Source organism: Molossus molossus, unplaced genomic scaffold (genome assembly GCF_014108415.1).
Source record: "Molossus molossus isolate mMolMol1 unplaced genomic scaffold, mMolMol1.p scaffold_m16_p_5, whole genome shotgun sequence".
NCBI lineage: Eukaryota > Metazoa > Chordata > Mammalia > Chiroptera > Molossidae > Molossus > Molossus molossus.
In genome coordinates this window covers 14,888,655-14,913,684 of record NW_023425388.1, presented here as the reverse complement: position 1 = coordinate 14,913,684, position 25,030 = coordinate 14,888,655, and the positions used below count along the sequence as shown (strand labels likewise).

Sequence of the window (25,030 nt, the reverse complement as noted above, 5' to 3'; positions counted from 1 at the left end):
AAACCAAAGTTCCTGTCACCTCCATCCAGTGCTTCCAACAGTATAAGGCACAGAGTAGGCTCTCACTCACGTGATCAGCATTTCTTGATGAACGAAAGAATGAACAGTTCTAGTTCTGACTCTTAAAGCTACATGGAATATAGGATATAGTGGCTTCTTTATGTAGTCCAGGCTACTTCCTGTCTTATATACATCTGTTCTTTGGATTAGTATTGCAATTTCCTTATGCAACACCATTTTCAGATCATCTGTCTGTCTCCCTACCCTCCTCCAAATGCGCTTAGGTTGATCAGTACATCTCTTCCAAGGGGTTCCATCGAACCTAACACCGTGCTCCAGATGGGGTCCGCTCTGAGAAGGGTGGAAAACTCTGTGTCTCTTAGCCCGGCCGTTCCACTGGAAACCTTGTTTGACCCAAAGGACTGTTCCTTGCAGCAATCCATTCCTGTCTGTTTCGGAGGAGAGGCATTTTATTCAGGGCAAGATCTGTGGCTGCGCATATTCTCTTCCAGGAGAAGGATTATTTCCGTGAATGTCCAGGATAAGGCGGGGGTGGGGAACGCTGTGCTGAAGCTGGCGGGGCTGGCGAGTAGGGAGGAGGCAGTTCTGCACAGTAGTCCATCTCATGGTTGTAACTATAGGGGGGCGGTGCCACTGCAAAGAAAAAGAAAAGGGCATCAGGGAGGGAGCAAATACCTGAGAGTCCACCGTGTTTGTGCCACTGGGTTGGGTGCTTTGGGAGGGGACGTCATTTTGCCTACAGAAATCTGAGTTTTATCAGGCTGAAGGTCTGTGCTAGAAAAAGTGGTGCCATTGACCAAGTGTTTAGGGTTGGTGGCTTAGGGTAAGTTTCTTGGAAACATGACGTTGAAGGAGCAGGCAGAGAAGAGGCTAGGGGACAATTCAAGCGTGAGCAAAAGCACAGACGCAGGGGAACCTTTTTGTTCAAAGCAAAAAGTACATGGAGGGGAGAAATGGGAAAGAGCTTGAGAAATCAGATTGTATTATTGTCATAGTGGGCTTTGAAAATCACATAAAAAGTGCATGATGTGCAATTATCAGAGACTTTTTAAAATGTGCTAGTACATGTACTTTGAGGAGAGTTTTCTCTGCAGTATGAATTGAGGTAGACCAAAGAAAAGTGAGATGATACAAGAGCTATGTGAGGGATTAAAGGGACGCATGGCAGAGGGGGGAGGGAAATCATGAGCACCCTTAGGCACTGAGCACTTAGGCGATGACTGGGGAGGTGGAGAAAGGTGTGGAGAATAAAAAAAGGTGTTGAAATATTGGGCACCCAGTACTGGGCTCCCATACTTGGAAGGTCATGGAACCATTATAAAAACAAGGCAAAAAAAAAAAAAAAAAGAGGACAAAGGTTTGCAAATAAAAATGAAGTTAGTTTTCTAAATATTATTTGAATTTTTTCTTATTAATTTTTATAATAATATGTCAGTTTTTTAAAAAAAAAATTACATTTAATATACTTCATTATGACTATGTATGGATGTGTGTCTTTTAGAGATCTCCATGCCATCTCCAGGAAGAGAGGTATCCCTTGAGTACACCGTGTCTTTAAGAACCCTGTCGTTCTGCAACATCTGAGCAAACCCTCAGCAAACCCTCTGATGACTTGCTAGTACTTTAATCATCATCAAGATCATGATTCTACTTGGAATTGCCATGTCTATTTGCTTACAGTGAATGTAGACCAAATCACAAGACTAGTATCATAACAGTGCAAAAACAAAAACAAAAGGCCAGGCTCCTACCATTAGAATGGGAAGAAAGAACAAGCAACATTTCAACAAACTGGTTTGTTTCTAAGATGTCTTCTAAAATGTACTTGTACCAATAACGTTATGATAGTGTTCTGAGAGGTATGCATGCACAAACACTCGGCTTTTTACCCTCTTTGCAAACACAAACTGTTTCTTCTGGGTCCCTTTAAGTTAGCTAAGTTTACCAGGAGTTTGATGATTTGAACCATTTACAGCTCTGCCTATCCTCAGGGATATGAGAAGCAGACGGAGTCACCTCAGAGGAAGATGGAGACACCGAACTGAGTGGGCTATCCTCCAAGGACTTCTTTGATAAGCAAAGGCTTTGCAAGTCTCTCGTGGTCTGAGCAGGCTAAGGGCTCCTGGCCGAGGACAGTGCTTCATAGAGCGAGCAGCACTGATGTCTACAGCCTCCCCATAGCTGCCTGTGACCTTTGAAGGCTGGGCTGTCCCAAGCCTCGTTTTCTACAACAAAATAGAATAACTCCTGTGGAGTCTAAACACACGCTCCCTCAGCATTACACCCACTCCTTTGCTTCATTATGTCCAGGAGGACTGAGACAAGGAGATGCATAATAAACTTCCTCCAGGCTAAGAAATGCAACCTCCATGTAAAATAGGAAGTTATAGCTGGATCCTCATTGAACTGTTTCTTTTCAGCATGTGGCTTTAAGTTGTTTTTATACCGAAGCTTTCCCCTGCCTCCCACGTGAGGAGCACAAACTGAAGGGTTCTACAGACCGCCTGCATCATTCTCTGTCATCGAGCCGCAGCGTGTGGTTTTGCCTCGGTAACAAAGCGTTTATGTTTTGCCATCTGCATAAAAACGGCTGGAGGACATTTCAGTGAGATTCCCTATGGTTTATACAGCTGCCTGTTGAACATGAAAATCTAACATACGAAACAGTATTCTTGCATTCATATAGCCTTTGCATTTCGATGAAGAGATAATATAATGCTGGAGAGCAATATTTGGAGGACCATCCATCATGAAATAGACATGGCACATTGTTTATGGTACCAGCTCCTGGAAGACAGTTTGAAATAATACGTGTACAGCTGTGGGCTGTGCTATCTTTCTTTCTGGGAGATAATAAGGTTTCACTAGGAAGTTACTTTGCATGGTATCAATTTTTAGAATTTGGGATTAAATCTAACAGGATTTGCTCTTCCTTAAAGGTTAAGTCATCTTTAAAAGATATATGAAGGCAGACAGAGATATGGTGTCTTAGAGATTTTTTCATTACCAATATTCCAACTTTCTGATTTAAGTAGAGCAAGCATGCCATTTATCCTTAATGTCATTATAGTTGTCTACGATATTAGAAAGTTTAAGGATGCTATGAAATTCAGAGAAGGAATGTAATGTTTTTCGCCCACTCAGGCCAACATTCCCGAAGCAAATGTGAAGGGAAGATGCATGGTGTTACCGAAACTATACAACGTTATTTGAGAAAACTTAGAAACAGAAAGATCATAATTTTGTCACCACGATTTAGCAAATATTATCTTTATGTAGTCCTTGTGGCCATGTAAAATGCTATATGTTTTCACTTTCTAATTTTTATTCCCTGGTCGAAATGTTGTCTGGTTTCTCCACTTTCAAATGAACAGGAATCTGTACACGAAGGAGGACAAGGGAGAGGAGAAGGAAAAAGGATTAGGAGGAGGTGGAGGAGGGTGCGGAGAAAAGTGAAGAAGGAAGCTTTTCTTATACGTACATACCCATGGTAAATTCTAATTTATAAATTAGGCACAGTAATAAATTAACAACTGATAATGCAATAGAATAATTGTAAAAATATACTGCAATAAAAGTTATGTGAAAAAGAAAAGAATCTGAAAATCGACACTTTAAGAGCTTGCTCGTATCCTCTTCAGCCATCTTTCCCCCCAGATTTACCATCAATTGATGATTCCTGTCCCAAACCTCTATAACGTTTTAAAGTGATAAGTTTTCCAACTTCACAATTTCTTTTTACATACATCCTTTGGCATTTTTCTGTTAGCAGGAGCCTCCCCATCCTTCTCCATTGTTTATGTCTGGTTATCTGTCTATCTATCTATTATCTATCTATCTATCTATCTATCTATCTATCTATCTATCATCTATTATCAATCAATCATCAGGATACTCATTAGTGCACTTAAAATCTCAACTCTCTTGTTAGCATTAAAATGTGTGTCTTCCTTTCATTGGCATTTGATTTTTGCATCTTTGCAAAGCTCTTTGTTATGGTCTTTCTGTATCATTTTCTTTCAGGTGTGTATGATCCAAACCTACTTCTTAAAAGGGGGCTAAAAGGATCAGTTTTTTTTGTTTACACTGAATTTCTGGCAAGCAGTGGAAATCTAAGACTGGACAAATAATTCTTATTTTCACATATGGTTTTAAAAATAATTGTAATTCAACAGGATACCATTCATCCTGCCCAACATGACAGGAATAAAAACCTATTTTAGAAGGTCACTGTCCAAACAAAGGGTCAGGGGTGGCAGATTACCTTTTCTTGCTAATCTCTGCAGTGCAGAGTAATTATGTTCACTGTGGGGTTCCCCACTGAGCACTTTCACCAAGGGATAATATAACCTTGGCTAAATTATTTTCTACCCATTTATGTGGCCTCCAGACTATCTCTACTTTTACAGAGTTAATTAATTAATGTGGGTAAAGACATTTCATATTTCCACACATGAAAGATTTTGAAAAGCATTTGATTCTACCGAGTTGTTTCCCTATCCTTTAAGTAAAAGCTTAATTAGTGTATTTGAGAAGGAAATGAGAAGTAATCAAGCACATTATGTTCTGAAGACCTTGTCTTTTTGCAGTAAAAATGCTTTTACCATAAGGTTTATTATATTTCTTGCATTATATTCAGTTCCCAGAACCATGCATTTACTAAAATTGCAACACGCCTCTGTGATCTGCCAGTATTAATGGTGTCACTATAAAGTTTAAAAAACATGTTTCTATGCATGAAATAGAAAATTCAAACCCTAAAAAACACAAGATTGCCCTGGCCGGTTTGGCTCAGCGGTTGGAGCGTTGGTCTGTGGTGCAGGGAGACCCGGGTTCGGTTCCCGCTAGGGGCATGTGCCTTGGTTGCAGTTTGTCCCCGGCCCTGGTTGGGTGGTGTGGAAGGCAGCCACTCGATGTGTCCCTTTCACGTTGATGTTTCTCTCTCTCTCTCCTCCTCTGTCTCCCTCCCACTCTATCTGAACAAAAAAATGAAAGAATGTCCTCAGGTGAGGATAAAACAAACAAACAAAAACAAACAAACAAAAAAACAACAACAACACAAGATTTCACATAAAAATATTTCGTACCTTCTATTCTAATTTTATAAATACTATTTTTAAATGTTTAAAAATTAATTTTAACTAAACTTTTCTTGGTCAAACAAAAGTGTATCCGAAATGTTATCTACAGAGCATTTCTCTTTGCCTTCTCTCCAGTTAATGTCTCTGATTCTCCTCTGTTCTCTTGGGTGATGGGTTGACCAGGTAATAATGGGGAGATGTGAAGAATAAAAAATAATTCCCCTATTTTTCTTTAAACTCTAGTCCAAACATCATTACACTAACCCCAACAATATTCTCACTAAGTCAGGAATATTCAAAATCGTGAGTTGCCTTTGCAGTGAGTAAAAGCTACACAAGCAAGGGTGAAATCTAAGGTAAATCCCCTAACTATTGCCATCTAAACCAGGTCTTGTCATGAGCTGTGTTCTCCATTCTTTTACCCACATCTGCTGAGTGCCCATTATGTGCCAGCCCCGATTTTATATGTTTGGTATTTAGTAGTGAACAAAATAGACAAACATCCCTGACTCACAGAACTAATATTCTGGAATGAGAGGATAAACAACAAACAATAAATGTAACAATTAGGTAAACTATACAGCATATTAGAAGACTAAAAACAGTGGGAGAAAAAGTAAGGTAAGGAGGATTGGGAGCTGTGGGGAGGGACACATTACAATCTTAAGTAGGGTGATCAGGGAGACAGTGTTCCAGACAAAACCCTAAAATGGGCATGTGTCCTGTTTGTTCAAGGAACAGCAAGGGAAGAAGTATGACTGGAGCCAGAGTGACAAGAGGGAGAGTAGAAGGAAATGAGGGGTAAGAAATAGAAAGAGGAGTTAGATCATGCATTGCTTTGAAGGCTCTGGAAAAGAATTTGTCTTTTACTTTAGATAAAATAGGAACCACTGGCTTTGACTCATCCTGTGGGGGAAACGGGAAGCTATTGACGAATTTAATCAGAGTAGTGATATGAATTGACCGCTATTTTGAAAGGTTCACTCTAGCTATTCTGTTGAGAACAGACCCTGGCGGCCAAGGGTGGATTCTGGGAGAGCAGTTAGAAGATTATCTCAGTGACAGAGTGAGAGCTTGGTGGCTTTCAGCAGGGAAGAAACAATGGGCACTGTGAAAAGTAGTCAGATATCATATCTATTTTAAGGATGGAGCTGAGAAGTTTTCCTGATAGATTGCCTGTAGGTTTGAAGGAAAGATAGGAGTCAAGGATGAGTCCAAGATTTTTAGTCTGAGCAACTTGGAGACTAGAAATGCCATCAACTGAGATGGTAAATGCTGTAGGTGGAGGAGGGTTTGGAGGGATCATCAGAAGCACTACTTTAGACATGTTAAATTTGAGATATGTATCCAGCATCCAAGTGAAGATATCTAATAGGTAGATGAGTCAAATAAATCTGAAATTCAGGAAAGAGGTTTGGAGTGGAATACATAACTTTGAGAACCATTAGCACGTAAATGCTACTAAGTACCACGAGGCCAAAGGATACAATCAAAGAAGTAAGAGTAGATGCAGATGCAGAAGACAAGGCTAGAGGTACTGCAACGTGAAGGTCCTGGAGAGGGGGAGAAACTGGCAAAGGAGAAATGGTAGAAGTGGTTATTCTCACATTCATCTGAAATTTGCTTCCTCAAGGTGAAGATGATAGGGAAAAGGTTAAGCAAGGAAGGAAAGACTAGGGAATTGATGCAAAAGGCCGAATGCATGTAGAAGTTACACTAGTTCTTTCTATAGAGACTGAGAGAGGACATGCGTATGGATAAGAAGTTACCTTCCTAAGGATATGCTAAATTTAGAGCTTGACTCCTTTTTATATGTCAAATCGTACATATACAGATTGACTTAGAAAACACTGTCTGAATCGTCTGGTGAAAAATACAGTTAATGGAGTCATGTATGTTCAAGATATTTATATGCGAAACTTCTATCAGATTTTCGATAAATACTTGTCAAATGATGTTACTTTTGCTCTTTGTTGAGAATTTACTATTGTGTGAAAACTGTTTTATTTGCATAAAGAGGACACATAAAAACTTTCAATACTTTTTCTCAAAACATACATACCTATCAGTTAGGTGCCAGTTTATTCAGGCCCATAATTTAGACTTTCTCCATAATTATTTGTCAGAATTAGTGGCAGATAGACACAGTAGGTATGAATTGTTTACTTCTCTTAACTCTGGCTGATTGTAGTCAATGAGATAACCATTAAAAATATGAATATCTTCAAATATTGGGTGGGTGTTTATTATTAGGATCTAAGTAATCTCCAATGAGAGTTAGATTATCTATCTACGTTAATTTAGAAACACACTACATACTTGGAGATTACTCCAGTGAGATTCTGTAATGTTTCCTCTCTCCAAGGAGGCCAGTGTAGGTGACAGTTCTGACTCTCCCTTGAGAAGGGAGCAGTCTTGCTCACCAGGGTAGGAGGCTATGGCATTGATGCGGGCGGAGCTGATGACGCCCACGCGGGTCCCGCGGTTGTTCTTCACGCACATGCAGATGCATATGGCGATGCCCGCGATGACCCCCATGATAAACACGATTCCAAAGACGATGCCGGCGATTGCCGTCCCCCTAAAAAGGAAAAACGGAAGTACATTTATTGCAAAGTCTCATAAGGATTCTTCAGACTTTCAAATACAGCTCAATGCCTATATGACAAGTTTTTTTTTTTACGAATTTTCTTAAGAACAATGTTAAAAAAAAATAAACACTCCCTGGTTTGGTTAAATAGTCTTGTGTATTTCAATGAATAAATAAAAGTTTAAATCTTTAGGGAATTCTCTTCCAGAACAGTAAACCCATCATTTAGATTCTAGCTTTAAACATTCAAGTAGTTGTACAAAACACAATTCTCCAGATATGCTCTCTGAAATAATAATAATAATAATAACAAAAACAACAAAAACAACAACACATTCTGCTATGTACTTAAACATCAAAGAATTTATTTTCTGTAGAGTAAATGTGTCTAATGAGGACAACTTGATAAATGTCAAAATATTAAATAAAATTTAACATTCATCCTCATTAAAACTCTTCATAAAGTAGAACTAGAATTTTTTGTCTTAACAAAACAAAGGAAGCAAAAGCTTTTTTAAAAATTATACAGAGCACAGTTGTGACAGAGTCCCATTAAATTCAGGAATGTAAACAAAACCTCTATTTTATCAATGTTAATGTTTTTCTCCAGAACGTTTTTTCTCATGCAAGGAAATCATAGAAAAAGAAAATGCTGCATGAAAGAGTCAACATTATCATTCTGTGTAGAGAACATCATTTGTAGAAGTTTATTTATGCACCATTTTGGAAAGTAATGGGGGAAATCTTTATCAAAATGTAAATTTTCAACAGGCAGTATAATATAATCTAGCAATGATTATATTAAATAATATAAGAGCCATACAAGTTATTATATTAAACAATATTGAACCAAAAAAAAAAAAAAGAAAACTTGGCAAAATTCTTCTTCAGACTATTCTATTTTCAGGTTCATAAACTTTCAGTACCAATGTTTTATTTTAAACTTAAAGGTATATAATTTAGTAAAATTCTGACTTGCTTAATCTAAAAGGATTAGCTTCCCTCTATGTTGCTTTAATAAATCATTGCAGAATGGTAAGAATATAAAAACAAACTCAAGTGATATGGTTTTCAAAATTAAGAGTATATAGTTCCACAGCTTCCATTAATAACAGTAAGTCCCCAGGAATAGCGATACTTTTATCTGTTTCATCTGTATCTGTGTGTCAGTGTCTGTATCGATGTCTAGCTACATACATGTACACACACATATATATCAAATGAGAGTTATAATGTCAAGTGATTAAATTATTACTATTGTTACAATTCCACATGTAAAATGTTAATGGAGGTTGAAACACCAATCTATATGATTTTCCCAATAAGCCTATATTACTTGCAAATATATGCCGTAAAATTCAGATACGCCAAAGATGTTTACTTTGCCTGTTTCATGCTAGTCCTTCTCTCTAATAACTTCACTCTACATATCCTCTTTCTTGGGGCTTTGTAGGTAATTTCTCTGTTATGGTCAAAATAATAAAATTAGAAACTAATGTTTCTGTAAATGAATAAATTTCTCTGATTTACTGGCTCTACTCCTGTGGCAGAGATAAGTAGCAACCTCAATATCTGTCCTCTACATTTTCTTTCATGAAAGAATTCTTGAGGGTTAATTGGGTACATGTACCTAAAATAAATAATATATATTATAGATACTTTTGAAAATTTATTGATTTGAGAAAGAGCGAGAGAGAAAGAGAGAGAGATTTGTTTTCCACTTATCTATACATTCACTGGTTGATTCTTGTATATACCCTGACTGGGCATCGAAACTGCAACCTTGGTGAATTGGGATGATGTTCTAACCAACGGGGCTACCCGACCAGGGTCATCTTCCAGATACTCTTAAAACTAGTATATATTTTTTAAATGTGGTAAAGTTTTAGAAAGTAGTTGTAAGTAAAATATTTTGTGACATCACTCAATAAAACTTCTTAAAAGATGGGTGGAGTGGGCTTTTGATCCCTTCTTCCTCATCTGCTCACCCTCCTGCTTTCTGAAATGTGGACATTAATGGCTGAGCTCTAGTCCCCATGTCAGACCATGCAGACAATCTGCCTCGGGATGGGGGAGGCGTGAGTTTGATGAAGTGTGCATCCCTAACATGTACATGAAGATGCTATATCAGCCCCGAGTTGCCTACAGTCATCCCTCGCCACTTCGTGCCTTGACTTCCGTGGCTTCACTCTATCATGGTTGTTTCAAATATATTCATTAAAAAGTTGATTGAGACAGTGAAAATGATACAGCGTGTGTTCGGTTGTCTGGGTCAATTAGACACCCCTGTATTACAATTAAAATTAAAATTACTGTACGTATAGACTGTAGGCCTATGTATTCGAGCACCCCAGGAATCCTTCAATGCCAGGTGCAGCCGCTAGAGTCGGGAACAGATTAACCTTGATCTCTGAATTTCCTTTATATGAGACAGAAATAATCTATTCAAATTTATTCCAAAAACCTGTTATTTTTGTTTGTGTGTGTGTGACACGCTGCTTGACCTACTCTTACCTAATACAACTCCTTTGACAAAATTAGCACATAGTATAAACAAAAAGAAATCTTTAATGTTGAAATAGCAGTTTTAAGGAGTATACAGGTACTCTGAGGTCCCTGTGAAAAGGTTCCCAAAAACCATACCAGAACCAAGAAAGCATGAGACTGCATTCAACTTCTATTAAATTGGGATCATTCCAATTCCATCTTGTGTGGCTAAATTTTGATGATTTAGTGGGAGACGTCAAGAAATATTTACATTGCCTAGACATCAAAGAGATATACAAAAACAAGAGTAAAAAATGGTCTTGAAGGTGTTGAGAATGATAGGCTGATCCACACAATAACACATTTGTTCACTGGAGTTCAATAGTAAATTATTTGATTGATTAAGAAAGAAATTCAAGCCAAAATGTACCCTTTGAGACTCGATTGGTTTGTATTTATTTTCACTGATCACATTTTTTGAACAAGTGCCAAATTCTTATATTATATTTATAAAGTGAGTTCAGCAAAGTTCAATGCATATAATAAGACTAATATTAATAACTGAAATTAAATGTTACTTTCCAGTTCTCTCTCTCTATATATATATCCATACATATATGTGTGTATATACACACACACACATATATACATATATATATGTTTGTATTTTGTTTCAGAAAACAGAAATCTGAGTGAAGATTTTCTGAATTATATTACTTGATGTGGTCTGTATACTGTATGGATTCCAAATATCATATATCCTACCAGTACAGCCTTAAAAAACATAACATGCTGTCAAAGTCTAAATGCAGTCACTCACATTTAGTAAAGTTTTTAGAAACTTTTTGTGTAATATACAAGAATATGATTAACTTCATAGTAATATTTGGAAAAGCAGTGTTAACCCACATATAAATCAGCTTCATTTTCTAGCCGTGCCCTAGAGGTGTTAGATTTATTCCTGTCATTATGCCTGCAATTCTAAATGGCTGCCACTAGATGGCAACATTCATGAAATATGTATATATTGCATATCTGCCTCCTGCTAAGCACTATTTTGGGCAACAAGGTACAAAGCTGAATGATACATAGAACCTTCAAGGATTTGAGAACCATGTATGGAACAATAAGCAAAGAGAGATGCTGAAGGTCAACTATTTCTAGGCATAGAAGACTGACAAGAAAACAAAGAAATTTGATCAGACTCAGCAGAAGAGAACTATTTCTTAAAAAAAAAACAAAAACAAAAAACAAAAAAAACCCACCACCGCCATGAATGAAATGAATGTAATAAAGAAAGTAGTAATTATTTCTTAATACTTAGTTGCATATACAGTTTTTTGACCCAGAGGGTTTTTGTGAAATAGAATCCAATCTACTTATTTTGCAGGCAAGAAAACCAAGTCTGTAAGAGGCTAACATAAAGATCTTCCAGCTAGCTTCCTGGTAAAGAACAGATCACTGTGGGCTTCATTTCCACCCAGAGCTGTTTATACTGCAGCAGACTGCCTTGCTCACGTTCTCTCATCTACTCAGCAAACGTTATGGAGTCTCTTCATTCTGCCAGATTAGTGGACAATGACTTATTGGGAGGCAGAGAAGAGGAGAGAAAGGATTCCATGAATGTTTAGGAAATCGAAGCCCTGAAACCTGATGACTAGATTGAATTGGGGAGTAAGTGAGAGGTGAGAGTGTAGAGTGCCTTCCATATGGATGATTATCCCTCGCTGCACAATATACAGTTTAAAAAAATGTTAAAATGAAGACTATACGAGACGTGCAATCGTAAGCTCGATTTAAACATGAACAGCCACTGTGCAGAGGTTTCCCTGCTTTGTGCCTTCCAAAAGAAAAAAAATTTCCCAATTACTACTTGCTATAATCCTCTCATTTCTAATGCTTTGGCACATTTCACCCATTTGAGGTAACCTTTGCTGAAACTTCACGCTAAGATAATTATCTTAACTTATGATGATTACTTTAGACAGGACTTTCTTCTTTTTCTTTCTGTACTGTTTTATCATATTTTGAGTGGGAAAAAAATCATGAAGCAGTTTTTTAACAGTCACTATGAGGATTTCTACTGAAAATCTATTTGTTGAAATTTAAGCCCTAAGAACATGTAAGACTTAAGAGGTGGAATCTCATTATGAAACCATGGCTCCCTTAGAGTAACCCTATTGACCTGGTAGAATAGCAACTCTTTTCAGGTTTAGATATTTAAAAATTTAATAAAGTTTCTATAGGACTGGGGTGGATGTTGGGAGCTGTAAACCTTTCCAAATTAACTGCTGAAACCAGTAACACACCAATGATTTGCTCAGTTCTGACCTTTATTATCTGCATACAACTCTCATGAGCTTGTGGCTCCCAAGATCCAAATGCTGCTACCTGATCACACCTCTTTGAAGGCCTTGTTCACTGTCTCACCTGTGTCGGCCTGATGTGGTTGATTGGAAATGTCACACTTTGGCTTCCTTGTGGGATGTAACCTCATGATCATTTTAGTGATTCTTAAAGCCATTCCGAGCAATGCATTCTCACCACAGCATCACTATCGTTCTCTCTCACGGTAGTTGGCTACCTCTACATTGCTCCAAATGATTTCTGAGTTTCATGCCATACCATTACCCACGAGAGAGAAACTGATTTCAAGCATGTCTCATTCCAGCAGAGCCAATCCCAAAGAAGGAATGTGATTGGCTCAGCTGGAGTTGCGGACCCATCTCTAGATCAACCCACTTGACCTAGTCCAGGAATACCGTGATTGGCCCAGCTTGGGTCAGATGCCTTTTCTCAGACTGCAATATCTAACCAATGAGGAAAGACATGGGAAAGAGGTAGTTTATTCAGGAGCACAGGCAAGGGGTTTGACAAACATGACACACACACTGTAACTTGGTATAATTGGCATTATTATTATTCCAGGTCCAAGTTTGAGTTTATTGATATGAGCTAGAATTATCAAGAATGAAGGACAGATAGAGATAAATGACCCGAAATCTTAGATCTGCCCATCCTTCCCCTAAATATGTAAATGGTACTACAAAGTCAGAAAGGTAACTTCAGACAGGGCTGCAGGTGTGGGAGTCTGAGGATGTCTAGTGGCCATCTGTTCTAGCAGATCTTATTTAAAAAAAAAAATCATTTAATCTCAAGGTTGGAGAGTATCATAAATTATACAACACCAAACGTTTTTTAATGTCTTCTCTAGTCTAGATATGATGTTGAAGATTCAAAGACCACAGACACCTGGGAAGACACAGACACACATGGATGTAATTATAATGCATGGCATTGAGTCCCAGGGGAAGCACAGACTAGGTTCTACAAGAGGACAGTGCCTGATCCAAACATGTTAGCACATGTGCAGGCACGTGTGTGCGTGTGAGTAGAGACTGGGTGGGCGTGAGTAGAGAAGGCATGTGTGAGAGTGTATGTGAGCAAAAGAGGGTGTGGATGTATATATGTTTTTTTGGGGGGGTGCTGGAGGATGGGTTCCTGAAGCAGTGACCCCTTCTGAATCTTAAAGGAAGATTAGGAATGAATCGAAGGGATTTGAGCGGATTAGAGCAGAAACACATGTCAGATCAAAGGAACAGCATATGCATGCCATAGGAATGTCATACATGGATCACGATGTGTTTAAGGGACAGTGAGAAGTCGAGAGTTGCTGGAATAGAGAGGAGGACGGTGAGGCTGGGGGATAAGAAGGGTTTTGGGGGGCTGGTCAAGAAGTTCTTCAATAACACAGTAAAGAACTTGGCTTTTTTTTCTCTTCATCCTTACCCAAGGATATTTTCCTATTTATCTTCAGTTAGAGTGAGAGGGAGGGAGGGAGAGGCAGAGAGAGAGAAACATCGACATGAGAGAGACACATTGACTGGTTGCCTCTGCACGACCCCGAACAGGGCCCGGGACCGAACTGCAACCAAGGTACGTGCCTTGACTGGAATCGAACCGTGACTCCTTGGTCTGTGAGCCAACACTAACCATGGAGACAAACTGGCCAGGGCAAGAACTTGGCCTTTTTATTGGAGTGTGCAGAAAGCAAGTAAGCACAGGTCAGTCTAAGAGTAATGTGGAGAGCGGATCTGATGAGTATCCAACTGTCCCCAGGGAGCCCTACTGAAAGATCGTCGTGATTATCTGGGCAAAACATGGTGAGCGACTGGACTGACAGTGGCGGCGGGGCAGGGGAACGGTGAGGAAGAGGGAGGTCAGAAACATGAAACACAGAAGGTAAAGTTAGTGGAGCCTTAAGGGCATCAAGTTCAAACTCCCAAAGGATTATTATAACTCTGTGCTCTCCCCAGTCACCCGAAGCTTTTGGACACTCCCAGAACTTAAGAGTCATTGACTCTGGAGGCAGCTTATTCCTTTGCAGAACAATACCCTGTGAGTGTGTGACAGGTCAGTGTGGTCTAGTTCACCAGGTGGATCTCTCCCAAAGCAGGGGCCTCTGCAGAGGAAAGAAGAGGGGTGTCAGGCGTCACAGAGCGGGCGGAAGATAGGCTTTGCTTACCTTTGTTGCTTTCTGGTGTGTTTTCCGCAACAAATATGTTTGTGAAAGGCGTACACACTCTTTCATGTTGTATAACGTGACCTTTTGGTACAATGAGTATGTATAGATAGGAGGTTTGCTTTATTTGTTTCATCAATGAACTCTTAATTGTCCTTCTCTGAAACTAATGTTCTTAAACCTCTAAAAAACATAAATTAAAAATAATAGTATTTGAGTTATTGTTAGGTTGCTGTCCGCTCTTCCAATCCAGGTCTTTGTGCAGTTAAAATCTAATTGGATCAGAGAACACCTGAGGTCCCCTCCAGCTCCTCAGTACCACAGCTAATTAGCAGAATAATACAGCTGTTGCAGGTCAAGAAAGGAAAATGAAGCAGAGGTGGAAATCTCAGCGTAATGAAGATACAAAAAAAGATTAGAAGAATTTGAAATTTCTGTGTGATAATTAATTACAGTCCATCAAGAACAAAGTTCTATGAATATTGGCTAATTGCAATATAAGCTGTACTTGTTCACACCAATCTCTCCCCCAACATCAGCTCCAATTCTGAGGTGGAAACGATAACACTTTTCATTAATTCTTATCTCATTTATTGTCAATTTAAGCCACAATCTCAAGTCTGTAGAGATGTAATAATTATCCAGGTAGCATTAAATATTTTATCTAAGTAATTGTAACTGCATGTACTTATTCATATCGTCTATCTAGCTCTCAATTAAGTATTTGACTTTCAAAGATATAGTTTTGTCTCGAAGATCTTGGCAAAAATGGCTACCCATGGCATAGTAGTTGGTTTGGAAGGTATCGTACATAATTTTTTTAATGAGCATAAATGATTCAAAAGTCAGATTGCAACTGTGCAGTTTTAGGAGCAGCTATTATAATGTGCTCGAAGGCTTCACTGTGTAGTCTCTGAAATTCCAGTAGGGCAGGGAGGGGGTTCTCACTCTTACTGACATGAAACATGTGTGTGGGGGAGGACTATGCCGGGTTTGAAACATCCGAGTGGTATAACACCAGTTTTGTCTCTTTTGAGTGTCTCAGAAAACAGGTAAAGTTCATATCCCATTCCATCTATTAGGACAAACGAAAAGAAGGAGAACTGGACTGGGAAATGACAGTTTTCCTACTGGGGAAAAAAAAAATAGCTAATAGAAGCTGTGTAGCCTGGCAGAACAAGGCAAACTATAGTTATTGAAGTCATTATCTTGCCAGTGTAAACAAGCAGAGTAACATATGACAGTGTGGGTCTTCACTACCAGCGAGTTCCAACCTTTTACATCTCATGGCACACATAAACTAGTTACTAAAAGTCCATGGCACACCAAAAAGTATGTTCTATGTTTTGCCAATCGGACAAAAAATATGTATAATTTTGATTGACTTACAGAAGATAGTAATTACCTACTCCTTTTGTTCCAAAGTGACTTTTTAAAAAAAATCAGGGGCCTCTATGTGCATATCAAGATTTCTAGTACAAAGAATTAACCAATCAGATGCAACCCTATTATGCGACGTGACCAATAAGATGCAAATCTATTATATGACCTACATATTTATTGTTCAAGACACAGCATTCACACTGTATGGTTATTGTTATGTTGGCTGTTATCATTTTCTTTTTTTATTTGACAATCTAAGGGATTAAAAGAAGTCTTGCATGTTTTAAAAATTCTTGTGGTACACCCGTATGTTGAAAATCACTGCTGTAGATTAAAGATTCTTCTGATCAAATTAACACAGATTGGGCAGAGAGAGGTGGATCCAAAGAGGATCCAGCAGGGAAGTAGGGAGAGGTCATCTTTAGTGCCATAGATTCCTCTAAGGGAGCTGAGTGCTGGCAGCAGGGTTGTGGCAGAGGTAATGAGAGTTGCTTGCTCCTCCACATTTCCCAGGGTCCCCTGCCTCTTGGAGGGGGGGGGGCTGTGTGATGAATTCTCTCCAATGGAATGTGAAGGAAGTGATGCGTCACCTCCTATCAAGGTCAGTAAGAACCTGGTGTTTCTTCCTCACCTCCTTTTACGGTCCCAGCCTATCTGTGATACTGGAACCAAAGGATTCTGGGATGGTGAACCTACAGTATGGAAGGAGCCTGAGTCACTGCCTCACAGATTAAGAGAAGGACACCCAGGTTATGTGATCAGGAAATAAAGTGGTCTGGGTTAGGCCACTGAGATTTCAAGCTTTATCTGCTTCTGTAGAATCGCCCAACTCTCCTGAGACTAAGATATGGGTGTTGTGATTCACAGCACAGGATGTGGATTTGTCGTGACAAACTTTAAATCCGGTTCCCACCACTAATGAGCTCTGTGATTTTATATCTCTGAGCTTCAGTTTGGGGGACAAGAGTCTTGCTATCAGACTGAGACTTCATAAAGGAGTTTCAACTCAGAAAACAAAATAGAAGTCCAGGGGTGGGCCCTGGAAATGCTGCCTTCCAAGAGAGGTATAATTTCCAAGGACTCGTGTGTGGCTATCAGGCTCCCCGAGTTATACAGCAGAATGGGGCCCATAGTGCACCTGATTTGGTCAAGAACATGAGATCCAGTCCCATTATGCCTCAGAGTAAAGGCTGTGGTCCTCAACTCTGGTTTCACGTTAGACTGAAATTAAATTACACACATAGAGTCTCTGGTGATGAGATCCAGATACTCTTATATTTTTAGTCACCCTGCTGGAGCTAATCGAGAACCAGAGCTGAGAGTCGATGAGCTGCAGTAACAAAGAGGCCTAAAGCTGCTAAGAGCTTTCAGTTTTAGCTGAAATTGGTTAGGAGGTGAAGAGGAAAGAAACATAAGGTAGGGTCTGGTCTGTGGATCTGGAAAAAGAGGTGATTTCGGCAGCAATTTCTCAACAAAAAAGAGATAGAATTTAAGTCAAAAGATTTCTGTTTACAGAGATAAAATAGAAGAAACATTGTTATGAATACTACTGTTTTTTTGTGGGGGGGGTCCTCATTTTATTTCATGTTTTTAGCCTACTAAATGCATTAAAATACAGGAAGAAATCACAAGTATACAAAATAAATTTCCAACATAGAAAAATATTTCTGGTTAGTAATAAACAAAACTAGCAAAATGTTAAGAAAGCACTACAAAAATACTGACACTGGACAAATGCTTGCAATCTTTTCTGCTCATAGAGAGTCATTAAAACATACGTTTGATTCTATGAAAATGGGCAGATCCGTGCTTCCCAAATAGGGAGAAAACATAGTCTGGAATTACCAGATTGGTTCAGACCCATAATTTATTCAATGCCCTGTTCTATTGCTGACCTAAACCATAACCAGCAAGGAAAATCAAATTTCTAGAAGATGTAAGTAAATCTTAGTGGAAAGGTATACTTCAATTTCCTTTAGTCATTTATAACTGTTGCTAAAATTTCTCCTAAGCAGTTTTTGAACTGCTAAGGTCCAGTGGGATGACAAATTTGAAAATATCTGCTGGTAATGAAAATAATTAATAGGACAGTAACATATTAATCTCTTGGCTTTGAGGCTGTATAAAGGCCATTAAAGAGTACTCAATTCAGTTACACTAAGTTCCATTGGTGCCAAGAGATTTTATTTTTGCTTCTTTACGTGGAATCAAAGTCAACATCTTTAATAATTTCTTCTGGTCCTTAAAATATTCATGTACTTTCTCAGATTTAATTTGCAAATGAGCCTTTTTTACCAATATACCCTCATCTGGAAATCCAAATGATAAAAATTCTAGGAAACTGCACCGATAACTTATTTTAGATAAATTGTTTGGGATTATGTCCATCAGTTCAACAGTTCACTACTTCAAAGACTGTTTCATCAATCTTGTATCACTCAAGTCATAAAACATAAACCCTTTAACAAGAATTTGGGTTTTATTCTATTAAATAAAGGTCATTAAGGAATGGATAAAAAAGCTGTGGTACATATACACAGTGGAGTACTACGCAGCTGTAAGAAAGAAAGATCTCTTATCCTTTGAGACTACATGGAGGGACTTGGAAAGTATCATTCTAAGTGAAACAAGCCAAACAGAGAAAGACAAGTATCGTATGATCTCACTCATTTGTGGAATATAATAAACGTAACAGTCTGAGGAATGGGGTAGTCCCAGAGATGTGGAAGTGGGGTACAGACTGACAATCCCCAGAAGAGGGGGTGGTGGGGGAGAGATAAACCACAAAACTTATATGCATGTATGCATGAACAATGGACATGGACAACAAAGCTGGGGACAGGGCAGGGAGGGAGGGGGAGGGGGATCAGTGGGGAGAAAAGGAGAAACATCTGTAACAAAAATTAATTAATAAAATACATAAATAAATAAATGTCATTAAAAAACAAAAACAAAAACAAATCAGCTAGGAAAAAAAAAAAAAAAAGATCACGGGGGCCTTTTGGCTCTATTCCATGTCTCTTCCATCTGCTGCTAGTGGACAGTTTACTTCTTGTGTTAATCCTTAAGGGAAGTTCTAGTACCACATGGGGCTCAGAAATACAGTTTGGTCTTTTACTATTTTAAGTTCAAGTTATTGAAATGTCATGGACTCAGCGGAATGTGGCTCATATCCTATGATCAATCTGAGAAGAAGTCACACATACTGCTTCTGACAATAATATTGTGATAATGTAAAACTAATAATTGCTTTTGGGTGTAAATTTATTTAAAATCAAGGCCCCATAAATGTTATTTTTTAAAATACCTAAGAAGCATACATTCTTTTCTACCCTGAAAGACGTGTGACACATGGCTCCTTCAGGAGACCCATGTGTACATATCAATTTTATGCTCTCCAATGAATGAAAAAGTCTGAGTTAAATCTCACACTGAGTTTCCATATGTCATTTATGTCATATATTTTCATTTGGTTTGAAATTTCAAGCAGCTATATTTGACATCAGCTTTACAAGATTTCCATCTTTTACATTTGATAAATTCTCACAAAAGAATGAGGAACAGATCTCTTCATATAGTTGTCCACTGTGGATGAAGTACCTATTCAGGTGTTTGTCTAGGAGCTGTAGATACAACAGTGATCCACAAGCTGTCTCTTTTGAAGATAACAAGGAAGAAAGACAGTTAGACAACAGGATATTAAGGAACATTAAAGACGAAATAATTAAAATGATCTCTGAAAGCCCTGGCCGTTTTGGCTCAGCAGTTGGAGCATCGGCCTGTGGATCAGAGAGTCCCGGGTTCGGTTTCTGCTAGGGGCATGTACCAAATAAATAAATAAATTAATTTAAAAAAAAAAGAGCTCTGAAAGGTGAATCAGTCAAGTAAGTAAAAAAAAGGTATTCGGGAAGTAAAAAACACAGGTGTGAGAAAGTGAGTGAGAGAATAGGGCAAATATTAAGAGAAAAAAATTCAATACAATAAGTACTGTAAGTACTTTTGATGGCAGGGAAATGTTTGACTAATGGTTGCAGATAGGTTCAGAGAGCTAAACTTGGGTGAACTCATGGAGGACCTTGAAAACCATGGCAAACAGGTGACTGTATAGCAGAGAGGTCAATGGCAGGAGAGAGTTGTGCTTCAAGAGGATGTCCATAGAATAACAAACAGTTTGCTAGAGTCAAGAACGGAGAGACAGGGTCGTGGTTTGGGAGAATGCAGAAAAGGTGAGGAAAGGCATTGGCAAGTATAGTAGGTTGAATGGTGGTCTTCAAAAAGAAATGTCTATGTCCTAATTCCCAGAACCTGTGAATGTTACCCTATTTGGAAAGGGTCTTTGCAGATGCAGTTAACTTAAGAATCTTGAGATCAAGAGATCATCCTAGACATCTGGATAGTTCCAGTGATGAGTATCCTTATAACAGACACACAGGAACGATTTGACAGGCAGAAGAAGACAATGTGACCACAGAGACAGAGGGTTGAGCAAGCCAAGGAGTGTCAATAGCCACCAGAAACCGGAAGAGGCAAGAGAAGATCCTCCCTTGGAACCTCCAGACAGGGCCCGGCCCTGCTGACACCTTGACACCTTGATTTTAGACATCTGATCCCCAGAACTATGAGAATAAGTTTCTGTTGTTTTAAGTTACAGTTTTTGGTAATTTATTATGGAATCAACAGGAAACTAATACAGCAAGGCAAGAGAAAGATATAGGAAGAGGGAGAGAACACAGTGCATTTGGGACACTGCAAAGTCCGTCCAGCAGAGCAGAATCTAAAGGCATTAATGAGTGATACCAGAAATGAGGTCAACGGACAAGCAGGAGGTTATATGAGTGAAAAGCTGCTGAGTCTGAATGCACAAAATATCAGTGAGCAGATCAAATAAGCTGAAAGAAAACTACGTTCTTGAACGATGGGAAGAAACATTGGAAAGGGTGGAAACATGAGAAGAATGCAGTATTGTCCTACTGGAGGAAGAGACCTCGGCAGTGCAAGCAGAGAGGGAGCAGGGTTTGGGTCTGGGAATTTACATCCCAGTAAGTACAAGGCAGTGTCTTAGTCTGCTTGGGCTACCATAGCAAATGCCACAGACTGGGTGACTTACACAACACACATTTCCTCACAGTACTAGAGGCTGGGAAGTTGAAGATCAAGGTGCCAGCAAATTCGGTTCTTATTGAGAGCTCCCTTTCTGTCTTGCAGATGACTGCCTTCCTACTGTATCCTCTCTTGGTGGAGAGAGAAAGCTCTGATGTCTCTTCCTCTTCTTAAAAGCGAACTAATCCTGTCATAGGAGCTCCACCCTCATGACCTCATCAAACCTAATCACTTCCCAAAGACCTCACCTCCTAACACCATTACGTTGGAAGTTAGAGCATCAATATGTACATCTTGCAAGGGACACAAACATTCAGTCCTTAATAGGCAAGGACTTTGACTGTCTGTGGACCAGATGTGGGCCATGTGAGATAAAGAGCCTGTTTGGGAGATGTTGTAGATCCTCAGAGAACCATCTTAGGAGCAACAAGGCTGCAAGAGTAGGGACTGCTGAGTCTGTGTGTGGAGTGGATGATGGAAAGCCATGAGGTTGTACAGGGAAGAAGGGACAGTGGCCACCTGAATTAGATGCCAGCAAGGCCACCAAGACAGCAAGGAAGAAGCTCTAGTCCTGGTGGCAGGAAGTTGGCTAAGTATCAGGAGCTGAACCAGAGCTTTTCTATACCCCCCTTTTCTCTCCTCTCCTGTAGCTCTCACTCAGGTGGGGTTCACTGAGAGGAGGGGACCTGCTGGATGGGCAATGGATGGCAAAAGAGAGAAATTGGACACAACCTTTTCCCTTAAGACCCATCTCAGCTAGAAGACGGGGAGAAGCCTGGCATGTCGTCTTAAACCTTCACTAACATCTCAGATTAGACATTTAAAACTTCCAAATGAGTGTTTTGAGACTTAGAAGACATAGACTAAACGTGAATTGAAAAATCACAGATCTGCCCATTTTTTTAGCCATCAGAGGGGAAAAGCTTCTTGTAAAAAGGTAGAGGGGTAGACTTGTGTTTTGCTTACCTATGAAGCATCATGCTTGTTCTAAGTGCTATGTAGACATTCAAAGAAAACGAAGGTAATTTTCTCTAAGAAATCTTAGTAATTGACATATTTCCTTAGAATGCAACCCACAAGATGACAAAAGATTGTTCTGAGTAGATGCTTTCTTAATTCCTTCATGCTAAATATAGGAAGAACAAATCGTGGTGTGATTATTAAATAATGTTTTCCTTTAATTTTATCATGTTTTATAATTCTTAAAGAAAGTTTTGTGCAGAACTTTCTAACGCATCACTGACAGGTTCCATGTGCTTTCCCGAGCCAAGAGAGTCTGTAATGAGATGAATACAAAGACCCACTCTGTTCATACAGACGCTCTCTTCCTCTTGGTTTACCATGTCATCTTTTGGTCTCTCTCACTCTCTCATTTTTTTCCCCATCTGCATAGTGGAGACAATGGGTCCCAATTTCATTTTGTTTTCTCAATGGAAAGATTTTCACAGTTAGATGGAATGAAAATCTGACCAGCAATACCTACTTACTTACTTCTCAGAAGTGTTGTAAGAATTAATGATGGTCTGCAATTGTACTGAAGATGAAAATCACACCATGAGAGATAATGAAAATTATTGACAGTGCCAACAAATAAGTATATTTTAATAAATGTGGAAAAAAACATACAGCAAATACCATGGCCTGTTTGCCCTAGTACCTCAATGCCTGGGGCAGAAAGGAATATGCATGCTATCTGAGTAGAAAAATAAAAGTTATAACAAAGCCAGATAATCCAAGACCATAAACACATTAATAGGAAATATTCTTTGCATCCTAAAAATCCAGCTAAATTAAAAAAATAAAGCAATGATTTATGCACCCAAGATGTAATGAAATCAAACCATATGCCTTGAAAATTTAGAATATAGAGGAAGGCAAAGAACTAAAGACAGAGATGTTTAGAAAGCAAATAGATCAAGCATACTTTCCTTCCCAATTCAAAATACAGTATGGATAGAATTCATCAGCTATGCATAAATTTGATAACTGTTTTTTTTCAAAAAAGATCAAATGGAGTTATGAATGTTGTTTGCTTTGGAGGTAGTCAGGGAGCAGATGAAAGTGTATAGCAAGTTTAACAAGAAGAGTAAGCTATATTTATAGAGCAATAAAAGAAAAATAAGTTAGTTATGAATTTAAGCATTTTAAAAGAAAGTTAAAATCATGGTGTGCTTCCTATGCACTAATTATTTCAGGCTGTAAACCCTACAGCAAATAGAAAGTAGTTCAATTATTTTGGCCCTTAAAATTTCTCTTGGTTTTTGTGCCTTTAAGGATGAGATATTACAGTCTGTCTTTTGTTTTAGACTCTAAAAGAGTGGTTCTCAAACTTCCTAATGCCGCGACCCCTTAACACAGTTTCTCATGTCGTGGTGACTCCCAACCATAAAATTATTTTTGTTGCTACTTCATAACTGTAATTTTGCTACTGGTATGTCTTAGGCGACCCCTGTGAAAGGGTCGTTCAACCTGCAAAGGGGTCACGACCCACAGGTTGAGAACCGCTGTTTTAGAGGCAACAAATTCCTTGTATTCCTGAGAAGTGTCATAAGTCTATTTATACTATGTTTAGCTCCAAATATATTTTATTTTTCATCTTATTTGTCTCTATGTTGTAATACACTAGTAAGCTGTAGCCAATGTTAAAGCAAAGATAAGACATTTTATTTAAATTCTCTTATCTTTAATGCTACATGTGCAACAGGTGGTGCTCTGCTTCTGAAGATGCATATTTTTGATGATGAATTTTCTTCTTTTTATTCTTTATTCCTATGTGCTACTTTGTTTTTCCCTAAATGTTTATATTCTGCTCTACAGACATGGTTAAGAGTGTATTTGCTGTAGTCAAAAGTATCTATTTTATACTTGATTCTAGATGAAACTCATGACAAGTTTAACATTTTTTTTTCCATAAGATTTAATTCAGAGTTGTACTGGAGACCACACACAGACACACACACACACACACACACACACACACACAATCAGTCTCTATGACATTAAGTCTAATCTCAGTAGGGTAATTTTTTCACCATGAAAAAATTTGGAGCTACTATCATAATGGAAAGACTATGTGGGGCCCTCATTTATTTAGGATATTAGTGAGATAATTTGAAGTCTGTTCTTGAGTGGTGAGACATACTTTCAAATATTTAAGTTTTGCCTTCCTTAACTACTATTTCATTCTTTAAAAAAGGAAAAAGTAATTTAAGGTATATGATCAAAATGGAATCAAAATTATATTTTAAGAGTAAGTTTTTGAGCATACATTTTATTGGTTGAAATGCAAAATGTTATTAACCACGTCCTGAATAAATAATTAAAAAATACCATAGTCTAATTTAAGAAATAAATGATAGATTCAACATTTTTCTTTTAACTCCGCTCTCCAAGACACTGGAATGTTCTCATATAGATCTCAAACACGTCTACATTTCTTCTAAATTTTTCCTTTTCCCATTCTCAGCATTTTATTTCATTTCTGTTCACTTTTGTGTCCTCCGCAGTACCAATCTGCCTAGAATCTTGTTGCCTGGAGACCACTGTTGAAGAACATCGACTGTCATGGCCTCTTCGAGATTAATGACATCTAACAAGGAGCTGACAGAAATCATCAGCTTGTCTCGAGCAAGTAACATTTTTTTAAAAGTCACAATAAAACAGTTGTCTGGATATTACTTATTCAGGTTATCATAACAACTAAAGTATAGCATGCAGAGGAGAAAAAAGATATCTACCTTTGGAAAAATCTGAATTTGAGAACTCTATGCAAAAGGGAGGTAAGACAAAGATTAAAATCTGTATTTTTTTTTTTTAAACAAGAGAACCTCTTAGGTCTCCCCATTT

At 38.4% G+C, this 25,030-nt stretch overlaps 1 protein-coding gene across 1 annotated transcript in view; it reads right to left on the bottom strand.

Moving 5' to 3' along the window:
- Window positions 1-300: 300 nt before the first annotated feature.
- CYYR1 (cysteine and tyrosine rich 1) overlaps window positions 301-25,030 on the bottom strand; it is a 72,638-nt gene continuing 47,908 nt past the window's right edge. Inside the window, exons 3-4 of the mRNA XM_036243420.1 lie at window positions 7,526-7,683; window positions 301-654 (exon numbers count right to left, since the gene is read on the bottom strand). Of these exons, the coding sequence (XP_036099313.1) occupies window positions 521-654; window positions 7,526-7,683 (292 nt within the window). The 3' untranslated portion in view covers window positions 301-520. The remainder of the gene's footprint in view (window positions 655-7,525; window positions 7,684-25,030) is intronic.